This window comes from Chiroxiphia lanceolata, chromosome 27 (genome assembly GCF_009829145.1).
Source record: "Chiroxiphia lanceolata isolate bChiLan1 chromosome 27, bChiLan1.pri, whole genome shotgun sequence".
In the NCBI taxonomy this organism is placed as follows: Eukaryota; Metazoa; Chordata; class Aves; order Passeriformes; family Pipridae; genus Chiroxiphia; species Chiroxiphia lanceolata.
The window spans coordinates 2,407,679-2,422,325 of NC_045663.1; the positions used below are offsets into that span (position 1 = coordinate 2,407,679).

Below are 14,647 nucleotides of genomic sequence, written 5' to 3' on the forward strand. Positions count from 1 at the left end.
TAAGTAATACATAGTGTATAAAATAAAAATCATATATAAAGTGTATAAAAAATAAATAATATATAAAGTGCATAATGTGCACATATTAAATATATGGATACATGGAAAATATATATACATAAATATATATATATTAAAAATTATATAATATATATATAAATATATTATATATATAATATATAAAAATATAAGTAATATATAGTGTATAAAACATAAATAATATATAGTGTATAAAAAATAAATAATATATAAAGTGCATAATGTGCACATATTAAAATATAGGGATGCATGGAATATATATATACATAAATATATATATAAAAAATATATTATATATATAATATATAAGTATATTATATATAATATATAAAATATAAGTAATATATAGTGTATAAAATATAAATAATATATAAAGTGTATAAAAAATAAATATATAAAGTGCATAATGTGCACATATTAAAATATATGGATGCATGGAATATATATATACATAAATATATATATTAAAAAATATATAATATACATATAAATATATTATATATATAATATATAAAAATATAAGTAATATATAGTGTATAAAACATAAATAATATATAGTGTATAAAAAATAAATAATATATAAAGTGCATAATGTGCACATATTACATATATGGATGCATGGAAAATATATATATAATATATAAAAATATAAATAATATATAAAGTGTACACAATATAAATATATTTACTTTTAAAAATGAATTTGTGCATATATTGAAATAGAGGGATGTATGTTAAATATATATATAAATAATATATAAAGTGTACACATATTAATATATATATTTTTAAAAATGAACTTGTGCATGTATTGAAAGAGGGATGTTATATATATATAATACATATAAATATAAATAATACATAAAGTGTACACAATAAAAATATATTTCTTTCTAAAAATGAACTTGTGCACGTATTGAAATAGAGGGATGTTATATATATATAAAATATATATAAATATAAATAATATATAAAGTGTACGCATATAAATATATTTATTTTTAAAAATGAACTTGTGCACATATCAAAATATGGATGCATGGAATATATAGAGTGTACACATACAAATATATATATTTATTTTAAAAAATGAACTTGTGCACATATTAAAATATATGGATGCATGTAATATGAAGTGTAGACATATAAATATATATATTTAATTCTAAAAAATGAACTTTTGCATTATATCTACCCACAATATCATGCAGTATTGACTTAGATTTTGTGGTGCAATGCTTAGTTTGTTCCAGTTAGAACTTTGTTTTAATTGAGGGCAAGGTTCAATTTTATATTAAGAAGAAGAACTTTATATTAAACCTGAAAGAGTAAAACTTCAGTTTAACAAGTAAAGACTAAAATTTAGGGAAGAGGGGATTGGTTGGTGTTGAAGAGAAGCAGAAAAGCTCACACATCACTGGAGAGAATTCAAAAATATAAGAAATAAAAACCTCACACATCACTGGAGAGAATTCAAAAATATAAGAAATAAAAACCTCACACATCACTGGAGAGAATTCAAAAATATAAGAAATAAAAACCTCACACATCACTGGAGAGAATTCAAAAATATAAGAAATAAAAACCTCACACATCACTGGAGAGAATTCAAAAATATAAGAAATAAAACTTTAGTTTTAAACTAAAGACTAAAATTTAATTAACTATTTAATTAATTGATTAGCTATTTAATTAATAACTTAACTATTTAATTAATAAATTTAATTAACTATTAAACTAAAGACTAAAATTTAGGGAAGAGGGGATTGGTTGGTGTTGAAGAGAAGCAGAAAACCTCACACATCACTGGAGACAATTCAAAAATATAAGAAATAAAAACCTCACACATCACTGGAGACAATTCAAAAATACACTTACTAAACTAAAGTTTTATTTCTTAAAGACTAAAATTTAGGGGAGAGGGGATTGGTTGGTATTGGAGAGAAGCAGAAGAGCTCACAGATCACTGGAGAGAATTCAAAAATAAAAAAACACGAGGAGAAAATTCCCTCCCCAAAACTGAACTTACGCGCATCCCTGAGGAGGAGATTCCGGAGGTCGGGACCGGGGAGGAGAGGAGGGAAGAAAACAGAAACAAAGTCAGCAAAAGCACAACAAACACCCCCCAAACCCCTCATTTATTTATTCATTTCCAAGTCAAATCAACATGAGTTTTGGCCCTGCCGGTGAGAATAAAAGCCTCCGAGACTTCCAGGCCCTAATTTCCATCAGAGGGTTAAAAAAAAACCTGGGATTTTCTCTGAGCTTTGGAACAGACAGAACTAAATCCCGATTCTCCTCCTCCTCCAAGAAAATAACCACACACTCCTCCACGTGACCTGCTCTTCCCTGGCCTCCACACACAAACCCTACAGCCGGATCCTTCAGGACACTTCGCTGCTCTCCCGGATTTTTTCCATCCCTGCTGGAATTCTGGGCTAGAGAGGGTGACAGCGGAGGGTTTTTACCTGGCCCAGGAAGTGGAGTTTTTTTTAAAACACGACCCGCTCTTCCGAAATGCAGCCGAACCGCTCGAGTTTTGCCAAGCCATGGAGAAATAAATAATTCCACTCTCCAGCCAAATACCAACTGGGCTCCAGAGGGGAAGGGGGGGGGGGAAAAAGGGAGGGTGGGAAAAAAAAGGGGGGAAAAGTCCGACAGCCAACGCCAACTGACCGCGGGGAAAACCGTCCTGAACTCCGAAACCCTGGGCCCACCTCCTCCCAAACCCCCGGAAAAGCGGCTCTCCCGGAATTCTGGCCACTCCACATCCACACTCTCCGCGCGCTTCCTTCCCTGGCTGCCTTTTTCCACGCCACCACCACACGGATAAGCTTGTTTAATTTTTATTTTTTTTCTTTTTGGGGGCAGGTAGAAAATCCACAGAAGTAAATTCTCTCAGAACACTTACCCTTGACTTTCCTTCAGCGTCCATTAAGAGCTCCACGTATGTTACCTCACCAACTACAAATCAGATTCCAGACGACACATATACCAAGGGAGAAAAGCCAAGAAAACAATGGGAATTTAGAACAATCAACGACCAGGTATGGAGCCTCTGCCTTATAAGAAATCGCCCAGAAACACTCCGTGTTCTCCAGACCTCAATTACAGGTATGCAGCAAGGGGGCAAAGCACTTGGAACGTGTTCTTGGTTCTCCTCCGCTTCCTGAGGGTTTTCCCACACAGTGGAAGGTTCCTCTGGATCTTGAGGCGATCCAAACCCTTGGGAAAAGCTGCAGGAAGGAGTTTCCTTCACCTCGAGTTTGTCTCCATGAAGGAGAGATTTGTTTTATCTTGAATCACTCCAACGAGTGATTTGTTTTATCCTGAATCACTCCAATGAGTGATTTGTTTTATCTTGAAATCCTGAGGGAAAAAATTGTCCCAAAAGGACAAGGGACCATTTATTTCAGGATTTTTAATTAAAAAGTCCATTTTTAGCTGCAATAATTCACATTTAACTCTGCCCTGTTTGCTCTCAGGACAAAAATTGCTGAGAGCAAGAGGCAAAACTCCCTGGAAAACTCCAGCTGCGCCTTTAACCAAGGGACTGGGATTGCTTCCTGAGGTTTTTCCACACAGTGGAAGGTTCCTCTGGATCTTGAGGCAATCCAAACCCTTGGGAAAAGCTGCAGGAAGGAGTTTCCTTCACCTCGAGTTTGTCTCCATGAAGGAGTGATTTGTTTTATCTTGAATCACTCCAACGAGTGATTTGTTTTATCCTGAATCACTCCAACGAGTGATTTGTTTTATCTTGAAATCCTGAGGGAAAAAACTGTCCCAAAAGGACAAGGGAGCATTTATTTCAGGATTTTTAATTAAAAAGTCCATTTTTAGCTGCAATAATTCACATTTAACTCTGCCCTGTTTGCTCTCAGGACAAGAAAATGCCGACAGCAAGAGGCAAAACTCCCTGGAAAAACCCAGTTGCGCCTTTAACCAAGGAATTGGGATTGCTTCCTGAGGTTTTCCCACACAGTGGAAGGTTCCTCTGGATCTTGAGGCAATCCAAACCCCTGGGAAAGGCTGCAGGAAGGAGTTTCCTTCACCTCAAGTTTGTCTCCATGAAGGAGAGATTTGTTTTATCCTGAATCACTCCAACGAGTGATTTGTTTTATCTTGAATCACTTCAACGAGTGATTTGTTTTATCTTGAAATCCTGAGGGAAAAATTGTCCCAAAAGGACTCAATCTGAACCAAGGGACCATTTATTTCAGGATTTTTAATTAAAAAGTCTGGTTTTAGATGCAATAACTCACATTTAACTCTGCCCTCATGACAAAAACTGTCGACGGCAAGAGGCAAAACTCCCTGGAAAACTCCAGCTGTGCCTTTAACCAAGGGATTGGGATTGCTTCCTGAGGTTTTCCCACACAGTGGAAGGTTCCTCTGGATCTTGAGGCGATCCAAACCCTTGGGAAAAGCTGCAGGAAGGAGTTTCCTTCACCTCGAGTTTGTCTCCATGAAGGAGAGATTTGTTTTATCCTGAATCACTCCAACGAGTGATTTGTTTTATCCTGAATCACTTCAACGAGGGATTTGTTTTATCTTGAAATCCTGAGGGGAAAAATTGTCCCAAAAGGACTCAATCTGAACCAAGGGACCATTTATTTCAGGATTTTTAATTAAAAAGTCTGGTTTTAGATGCAATAACTCACATTTAACTCTGCCCTCACGACAAAAACTGTCGACGGCAAGAGGCAAAACTCCCTGGAAAACTCCAGCTGTGCCTTTAACCAAGGGATTGGGATTGCTTCCTGAGGTTTTCTTACACAGTGGAAGGTTCCTCTGGATCTTGAGGCGATCCAAACCCTTGGGAAAAGCTGCAGGAAAGAGTTTCCTTCACCTCGAGTTTGTCTCCATGAAGGAGTGATTTGTTTTATCTTGAATCACTCCAACGAGTGATTTGTTTTATCCTGAATCTCTCCACTGAGTGATTTGTTTTATCTTGAAATCCTGAGGGAAAAAATTGTCCCAAAAGGACAAGGGAGCATTTATTTCAAGATTTTTAATTAAAAAGTCTGGTTTTAGCTGCAATAATTCACATTTAACTCTGCCCTGTTTGCTCTCAGGACAAAAGTTATCAACAGCAAGAGGCAAAACTCCCTGGAAAACTCCAGCTGCATCTTTCCCCATGGGATTGGGATCGCCTTTTTATTCCAGGATCCAACTACCCAAGTGGCTGCTGCCTTTGAAGGGACTGGCACACAGAAGGATGGGTGAAAACATGCCTTTTTTTTTCTCTTTATAGGTGGTTTTAGAAATCCTGGGGGTAAAATTAAACCCAGGAGGACTCCAGGTTGTGTTACCTGGAAGGTGGGATGTTGTGTTTGTGGGAAACCACCACCCAGTGGGAGGATTAATGAATAATTTAAGCAAGGAATGGAGTCTCCCAAGGGACAGAGGGAGGTGTTCAGCCTGACCTCCCACAGGGTCAGCAATTTATCTTATAAATACAAAATATTAATTATATATTAATAACATTAAGTAGCCTATATTTAACATAATTACAGAAAAGTAACAGCCTGGAAGGCTTCTCTTAAAATTGGGAAAGAAAGGAATGCTTGATGAAATCACTGATTTCTTTGCTTTTAATCTCCATTTCTTATTTTCAGTAATAATTTGGCACTACCAGCATTCCAGCCAGGGAGCAGGGAGATGTTTATGGGATAGTGTTGGAGGCTGGAAGGGGCTGACAAGTCCCTCTGAAAGGGCCAGGGCAGCTCTACCAGAGTGTCCCATTCCAACCCACAGCTAAATCCCTGTTGATATCCAGCCTAACAGCAGGAATTCCAGTCCATAATCCAGGATGAGATCACACAGGACAATTCCAAGGGGCTGTGTGAGGAACAGCCCGTCCTGGGCTGATCCAGGGGGGTTGGAATCTCAGCATTCCCACGGGGTTTCTGTCGCCAGCCATCAAGAGCAGCAGCCAAGTCCAACCAAACTTGGGATGGATTCAACAATTTTAGGGATTAAGACAACAAATTCAGGGAATGAGACAACAAATTCTTCCCAGGGGACCTACAGGACAAAACCAGACGGAGCCACAGGCTGGAATTCTGTGACTTTGCTCCCAAGAATATCCTGAGCCCTCGGATCCAGGGCTCTTCTCTCCCAACTGCTCCTGGGATTCACCCACAATCCCTCCTTCAGATCCACACACACAACTTCCAAGGAAGTTTGCCAAGCCTGGATGTATTAAACACAGTGGAACATTGGCTCTTCTAACCAATCTCTCACTGGGAACCACGAGAATTCCAGGAATCTCTTGGAAAAGGCAGGATGTGCCAGTTCTGCTCGGGGGCTTCGCCTTCGAGCCCCGAGATTAAAAACAACCTGAAGGAGCTTTTTTCCTTCCAAGGAACTTCCTGAAGAGCCAAATTCAAGGAAAAGCAGGGAAAGGGGAATGCCACAATCCTCAGGATCCAAGACAAAGTCCAAAGGACAGAACAAGAGCAATAAAAATGCATTTTTTTTTTAACCTGAAAACCACGTGAAATGACCCAATCCTGCCGGGAGAGGGTGGGTTGAGGTTGGCAAAGGAAGCTTTTTAAAAGGAAAAAGAGCAGGAACTCCCAGAAAATCCTGGGGTTTAAGTTAATGCCAGGGTAATTAAGGTGTCTTTAAGACTTAAAGCAGCCTGGGTTTATTTATTTCTTTAAACCTCACACTTGGAAAAAAGTTTGGGAACTCGGCATTTCCTCAAGAGGCCGGAGCAGGAATCACTGCACCAGCCAGAAATGCAAACTTTTAAGCTTTTTATCCTTTTAAACTTCTTATCCCCCTTTTAAACTTTACATCCACTTCCCAAAGTTGATCTGCAATGGAAAATGAGGATTTTCCAGCCAGGCTGGGCTGGCAGAATTCCAATATTTGGGCAGTGACCATTCAGGAAGCTCAGAAAAGGATATTCCAAAAGGATGACCTGAGGCCTGGCTTGGATGGATTTCACCTGATCCTGAAGATTTTTCTGGGAATTCACCAGAACAACCAGCTGGGGTATAAATATCAACTTAAAAATCTTCAAAGTTGGGGGCAATTTAATGATTTGAGACAAACCAAGAGGTGTGAAAGGTGCAGAGAGGGAAGTCTGAGTAAGCACAAAAAGGGAGAAAGGAAGGAATGGTTTATATCCCACTTATTTCTTTGGCCTAGAGAGCCAAAAGGAAATATTAAATAGGGAAAAGAAGACTCAAGACATGATGAAATTGTCTGGGTGCCTCATAATCATCTGAAGTAAGGAATGAGGAGATTATTTGAAGAGGATCAGAAAGCTTCAATGTGAGGAAATGCAGAGGTGGCCACTGCTCTTCCTTCACTTCCAGATGAAAATTCCTGACAGGAAATCCCTATAAAGTCACAGAAGGGGAAGAGAAACACATTTTTGACATGTTTTTTACACAGTTTTGGTTAAAAGGGGAGAAGGAAAACATCCCCCCCAAAGTAGAGGCAGAGAAGAGGTAGCACTTTCCAGATGGGGAAGGGAAATAAATGTCCCTTTTGCACAAGAAGACTCAGAAAAAGGGGAAATTTTGGCTCTTGGAGAGAGAAGAAAAGAGGAAAGAGGGAGTGAAAAGCTCCTGCAGCCAGGGAAGGACTGAGACTCCTTGGGAAGACAGGGAAGGCCCACGGAAGATAGAGGAACAAGGGGAACAAGGCACATTCCTTACTCATCCATCTCTCTTTGCCTCCCTAAAATGCTGGGCTGGGAGCAGCTCGTGGCAGAATCCTGGGCACTGAACCCAGAGGCACCAGGGAGAGCTGCAGGAGGCCACAAAGCTCCCAAAAATCCCTGGGAATTGGGCAAGAAGGCAGCACAGGAGGTTTAAAGAGCTGCTCTTCTTCCCAGGGAGTTTGGGCTCCTGTCCTTCCCAGGGTGTGGCACGAGCGTGGCCTTGGCTGCAACTGCTCCTGGTTGTTTTTTAATGTCCAGAAAACCATCTAAATTATGGATATTAATATATCCAGACAACGTGGCACAGCTATTGCTTCATTTTACAGCCAACCCCTTCTCCTTGGATCCTCTGCCATTTGCTACCCGGGGCAGGAAGAAGGTTTAAAACCACAGTATCCTGAAATATCTGGGATTCAAACCCCAGCTGGCATCCATGAACATTCCCACATTTCTCCCCCATGTGTGTGGGGGACACCAGGACAGCTCCTTAACATCCAACCACTTCCAGGGAGAATTCCTGCCATCCAGAAGCCTTTTAAACCACCTGATCACCTCAGTTCAGCTAAAAAAAACCCAAAAGGGGGAGTTTCAACCAAGAACATCTTTTCTTTTTTTCCATTTTATCAATGTTCCCACTGCATACCTGTAATTGAGTTGCACCAACAAATACCCTGGAATGCCTGGGAATGAGAAAGAGAGAGAGAGAGGGAGAGAGAGAGAGAGGAAGAGGTGGCACCTTTGGCAGCCTGGCCACCAGCACCAGGTTGGCTCCTAACCCAAATACTTACTGCCACAAGCCACCACGGCTGGACAAAAGTTCCACCTGCTCCCTCCCCAAAAAAAATAAAAAGAGGGGAGAAAAGAAAAAAGAAAAGCCTGGGAATGGTTGGGCCTGGAATTCTTCACACGGAACGAGAAAAAAAAAAGACGACAGGTCAGGGTTTGGTTTTTTCCACGGGCACGTTCCTGGTTCTTGGGACTGAGGGAGGGAAGTGAATCCCAACTCCACGGCAAAGCCGGAGCGGTGGGTTGGTCAGGCAGTCCCAAAAACCAGGAATTGCTTCCCAGTTGGAGCCCTGCAGGCGGAAGGAAGAGGCTTCACCGTTGCCCTAGGGAAGGATCTGCTGGAATGAGCAGCTGAACAGCAAGGCAGGGAACAAGCTGACCCCGGACTTTTCCATCTGGAGAGAAACCACAAGACACTTGGAACGGAATTCAACAACAGCACTTGGAATTAAGGCAAATCTCCGGAGAAACCGATGGATCTGGTGGAGCCAAGTGGGAGCAGGGACCCTGCAGGATTAGGGGCCTGGCCAAGCAGCCTTGGGGGCTGCTGTTGTCATTAAAGAAAACCACACTGGTGGGTCTCAACCAGCCCCTAATCCTGGAGCTTCCCAGGGTTTCCAGTCCTGACAGACTCGGTTCCAGACAAGACATTTTAGAACCCTTTGGAAATTTGTTTTCCCCTTCATTAGGCCACACCTTGACCACATGAACTCTCCATCCTTGCCCAGTTCAAGCACAAGTGAACACTGCTCGCTACCATGACTCTGGATTTAAGGTGCTGCTTGCTCTGAACTTGTTTGGAGCCATTGAAATGTTGGAGAAGTCAAGGATTTTCTTGCCACTCTCCTGCATTTCCGAGGTGACTTGAAAACTAGGAAGCTGGGCTGGAGCTTCGAGAAATGACACTAATTTGGACTTGTCACCACCTGAGCCCTCTCAGCTCAATCTCTTCATCTTCCTCCAGAGATGAAGGTGTTGAGGCCAACAAAGGCAGCTCCCACGTGGAAGTGGGAATGCCAGGACCCTGAGCCTGCTGCAGCACATGCCAAAGCACAAACCTGATGGCTCTTTTTTGGCAGGTCACCCTTAAATACATTTAATGGCCCTTGAGAACTGAGCCCCAAAATCGCCCCGAGTTCGGGGATCTCCGCACACCAGAGCAGGAAATGACCGCCTTGAACGCCCAAAAAATTGCTCCAGGGAGGCTAAAAATCTGAGAAAGGCCTAAGGAAAATCCTCCTAACCCCGGGCTGAAGCACCAGCAGCTGCACTGCCAACATGCCCACGCGGGAACCATCCCCCTGGAAAAGCTGCCAGGGACGGGTGTCGTGCAACAGCCGCCGAAGAACCTTCTCCAAAAGCCCTAAATCACACCGAGTCCACCCAGAGCTGCAGGAAGTCGGGCACAGGGAGGACAACAGGACATCCCTGGGCCACCTGAGGAGCACTTTACCTTTCTCTTTGACCAGGTCCTTCAGGGACTGCCACTTGACGTCGAAGGGGATGTTGGTGATGAAGGCCCGGTACCTCCGGGAGGGGTTGGCGTAGGGCTCGAAGCGGTTCCCCCCCCTCTTCACCCCCTTCTCCTTCCTCTTCTCGTTCTGGGCTGGTCTCTCCCCTTCGCTGCAAGAAAACAGGGAGGATCAGCACATGGATCACTCTGGCTCGGGAACTGCCACCAAATCTTGGGATGGAGTTGGGATAGGCCTACAACTGAAGCAAAACGTGGAATGGTTTGGGTCGGAAGGAGCTGAAAGATGATCCTGTTCCACCCCTGACCTGGGGCTGGAGGGACAGAATCAGGAACTCAATCACTGCCTGGCTCAGTTGGAATCATGGAATGGTTTGGGCTCGAAGGAGCTGAAAGATGATCCTGTTCCACCCCTGACCTGGGGCTGGAGGCAAACACATCTCCCTGAGGGGCAGAATCAGGAACTCAATCACTGCCTGGCTCAGCTGGAATCACGGAATCATGGAATGGTTTGGGTTGGAGGGACCCTATAGATGATCCTGTTCCACCCCTGACCTGGGGCTGGAGGCAAACACATCTCCTCGTGGGGCAGAATCAGGAACTCAATCACTGCCTGGCTCAGTTGGAATCACAGAATCATGGAATGGTTTGGGTTGGAAGGGCCCCCAAATATGATCCTGTTTCACCTCTTCCCTGGAGCTGGAGGCAAAGCCCATTTCCCTGAGGGGCAGGGACTTCAAAATTCCTGAGCAGGCGGATCGTGGTCCAGTGTGGAAAAGGATCAACTGATCCACAGTTTGTACTTAGGAGAGATTCACCCTGCAATCCACTGCCTGGCTCAGCTGGAATCACGGAATGGTTTGGGTTGGAAGGAGCTTAAAGATGATCCTGTTCCACCCCTGACCTGGGGCTGGAGGCAAACACATCTCCCTGAGGGGCAGAATCAAGAATTTAATCAGTGCCTGGCTCAGCTGGAATCAGAGAATCATGGAATGGTTTGGGCTGGAAGGAGCTTAAAGATGATCCAGGTCCATCCCTGCCCTGGGGCTGGAGGCAAAGCACATTTCCATGAGGGGAAGAAACTTCCAAACTCCTGAGCAGGTGGATTGTGGTTCAGTGTGGAAAAGGATCAACTGATCCACAGTTTGTATTTAGGACAAACTGCAATTCACTGCCTGGCTCAGCTGGAATCATGGAATGGTTTGGGTTGGAAGGAGCTTAAAGCCCGTCCAGTGCCACGGGCAGGGACATCTCCCAGTATCCCAGGTTGTTCCAACCTGGCCTTGGACACTTCCAGGGATGAAGCATCCTCTGGAAAACCCACTCCAGGGCCTCCCCACCCTCACAGGGAGGAATTCCTGCCCAATATCCCATCTAAATTCCCCCTTTTGAAGCCATTCCCTGTGTCCTGTCCCTCCAGCCCTCATCCCAAATCCCTCTCCAGCTCTCCTGGAGCCCCTTTAGGCCCTGGAAGCAGCTCCAAGCTCTCCCTGGAACCTTCCCTTCTCCAGCCTGGCCTTGGACACTTCCAGGGATGGAGCAGCCACAGCTTCTCTGGGAATTCCATCCCAGCCCCTCCCCACCCTCACCTTCCAAGTTTCAGCCCTTCAGGTTGGTTTGGAAGCTGCTCCTTCCCCCCAAAACCGCCCCAAACGTGGCCCTGGCCCAAAGATTCCCTCACAATCCCACTCCCTGAGATTCCCACACAATCCCACTCCCCGGGATTCCTTTCCCAGGGGGGAAAGATCCACGTTTTCCTCCCCCATTTCTCCCAAGTTTTCAGCCTCACACCCTCCACCTCCTTGTGACCTCCCCACACTCCTCAAACACCTTTAATTCAAATAAAACCACTCCCACTATTAGGATTTTTACCACAATAACGTTGTTTTAACACAATAATCTGTATCTCTCAGCCCAGTGGCTCCTCATTAATCCACTTTTCCTCTCTATTCCACTTAAAACCAGATTTTTGGGTGACAAATTCCACATATTCAATATTTCCACATACTGAATATTTCCCTTTGTTATTTCAGGGTAAAAACTTAAAAAAAAAATAATTAGAAATTAAGAGTATTTCTCAAGCAACCCTGAAAGGAAAAATAAATTAAATGCTTCAGGCTCAGCCTTCCATAATTCCCTTCACTAATCCAATTAATTTCCCAGTTCTCTGGGTGAGAAGATGCACAAAAACATCTTTTGAAGGAATTCAGGAGGACACATTAAGCTGAAGTTTCTAAAACCTGCCTGTGCTGAGCTTTTTCTCCACTTAAAAACCTGAAATTCCAGGGCAGAAACTCCAACTCCATCCCTCCCATTTTATCCCTGAAGAGGCAAACCCCCCCTGGAATAAAGGAAATAAGAGTGGAGATGTCTCCAAAATTTTATATTTGAGGGGATTCCCCATTTTTCTCTGAGGCTTTTCCAGCCTCAGGGATTGGGAATTTTCCAGTCTTTTCCTCCCTGAACTTTTCTTAAATCTTGAGAAACAAAATAATTCAATTAGATTTGAAACCCCTGTGACTCTTTAATTTGTTGGGTTGAGGAAATAACACAAAATTTAGTGGTAAAAGTTTTTTTTTATGGTTATTCCTTAAACTGGATTTACATTCCTGGCCCTTGAACTGCTCTAAAATATTCCAGGCAATGAGGATGAGGCAGAGATTTCCTGGAATTCTGAATTTCAGGCTCCCAAATCAGCTTAAAAACCCCTCAAGCTTCGCTTAAACCACCACTTTGGGTAACTACAACCCAAAGATCTACATAAAATAACACATTTTAGTCCTTATTTGGGGGAGATATTTTATCTACTGGGATTTTTTGCTCCCCCCTGGAGTTCCAGAACTAAAAAGTTTCACTCAAACTAAAAGAAAATTCTCCTGTTTGTGGCGTTTGGAGAAGGAGGAACCGAAAGGGAAGTTCTTATTTCCTCCAAAAAGTGGATTATTAGTCACATTCCACCACAAGATTTCTTAAGCCACACCCAGGAAGTGGCTCAGAATTCCCTAAAAACATCAAAATCCGTCATATCAAACCCCTCTTTTTCCCCCCTAAGGGCACTAAGGCGCAGGTTTAAACGAAATTATGTTTGTCAGGATTTTATTTCAGTTCCTCAAAGCCCAATTTGACTATTTTTAATGGAGAAATAAAACCCAAAAAACTGATAAAATGGATAGAAAATGCATATTTTTCCCCATCTGTTTTTCCACATCTATTTTTCCAGATCTTCCTCCCCGTGAAACCAAACCCACAACCTCACATCCAACCTCAAATCTGCAACAGGACTCGGAGCACGCGAGGTTCAAACTGCTGGTTCTCCCCGCGGGCTTAAACCGGAGCCAAAAATGTCCTTTATTCCACGGATTTGGCCTCAAAACCAGCTTTTCTAAGTGAAATTTTCCTCCAGCAGCAACGGAATGATTTGAGAAGCAATTGAGGCGCTTTTTTCCACCCCAAAACTACAGTTTTTGCTGAAATTCCTGCAGCATTCCCTCGCCACGAGGGTTGTGTAACCCCTTCCCGGCACCACCTCAAACTCTCCCCCTCGAGGTATTCGCGCTCCTGAGCCACCTCCTGGGTGAATCACCCCCAAAACTGCGAGAGAACACAAAGGAATTAACTTTAAACACCACCCGCACCCCTCCGGCACCGCCTGTTCGCCCCGCGGCGGCTTTAACTCCGCTAAACCCCGGTGGAAACTCCTCCGGAGCGGGACGGGGGCGAGGAGAGCCAGGAGCGGCTCTTGCAGAGGCGCTTTCACGGAGGAAACACCGCCCGGGTCCCCCTCGGGAGCCCCGAACCAGGAGCGGTCCCGCCGGGCACGGTTCCCCCCCACCCCTCCCCTCCCCTCCCCTCAGGCCGGGCCCAGGCGCGGGGAGGCCGCGCACGCGGCGCCGCCGCCCCGTCCCGCCGCTCCCTACCTCTTGGGGGGCGGCCCCCCCGCGCCGCCCGCCCCGTTGGGCGCGGGCGGAGGCGCCGCCGCGGCCGCGGAGGCCGCCGGAGGCTCCATTTTGCCGGGGGCGCTTTGCGAGGCCGCCGCGGTCGCCGCCGCCATTTTCCCTGCGCGTCCCTTTGTGTGGCGCGCGCGGGGCACGACGGGAAGGCGCCGCTCCGCCCGCCCGCCAGGGGGCGAACCGCGCCGCGCGTGCGCAAAAGGGGCGACGCCGCGAGGGCGGTTGCCGGCGGGAAAGGGCGCGTGGCGCGCTGCGCACGCGCAATGAGGCGGCAATGGCTGCTGGGCGGGACTGGGAGCGGGGGCGCGGGATGAGCGGCGGCCGCGCTGAGCGGCGCCAACGGCCGGCGCTGGTGTAATGATGACTCTGCGCTGTACGGACAGGCGGTAATGGCGGCGCTCTGTGTGGGCTGCCAGCGATATTACAACTGCGTACGCGCTCAGCGGCGGCGTGCTGTACGGACACGCGGTTATGGCGGCGCTCTGTGAGGGATGGCGGGAACGGAGTGCTGCGCATGCGCAATATAGGGCAAAGCCGCAAGGCATGGCGGCGCTGCGCATGCGCAATATAGGGCAACGCCGCAAGGCATGGGTAGTGTTGTGCGGAGGTGGGAGGGGGACGGGGATTTTTGGGCGTTTTGTCCCCCAAAATTTGAGATTTTGGGGTTTGACCTCCCATGGACAACAAAGCAATAATTCCGCTCTAAGAGAGACGCTGTTT

The 14,647-nt window shown here is 45.0% G+C and overlaps 1 protein-coding gene across 6 annotated transcripts in view; it reads right to left on the reverse strand.

Moving 5' to 3' along the window:
• HNRNPM (heterogeneous nuclear ribonucleoprotein M) overlaps positions 1-14,026 on the reverse strand; it is a 36,504-nt gene extending 22,478 nt beyond the window's left edge. For 4 of the 6 annotated variants that reach the window (XM_032712025.1, XM_032712026.1, XM_032712024.1 and 1 more), the window contains exons 1-4: positions 13,895-14,026; positions 9,960-10,129; positions 2,951-3,003; positions 2,069-2,076 (exon numbers count right to left, since the gene is read on the reverse strand). In XM_032712025.1, coding sequence (XP_032567916.1) covers positions 2,069-2,076; positions 2,951-3,003; positions 9,960-10,129; positions 13,895-13,983 — 320 coding nt within the window. In that variant the 5' untranslated portion in view covers positions 13,984-14,026. Of the gene's footprint in view, positions 1-2,068; positions 2,077-2,950; positions 3,004-9,959; positions 10,130-13,894 lie in introns of those variants that run through there. The other 2 variants (XM_032712027.1, XM_032712028.1) reach the window with 2 other exon arrangements.
• Positions 14,027-14,647: the final 621 nt, after the last annotated feature.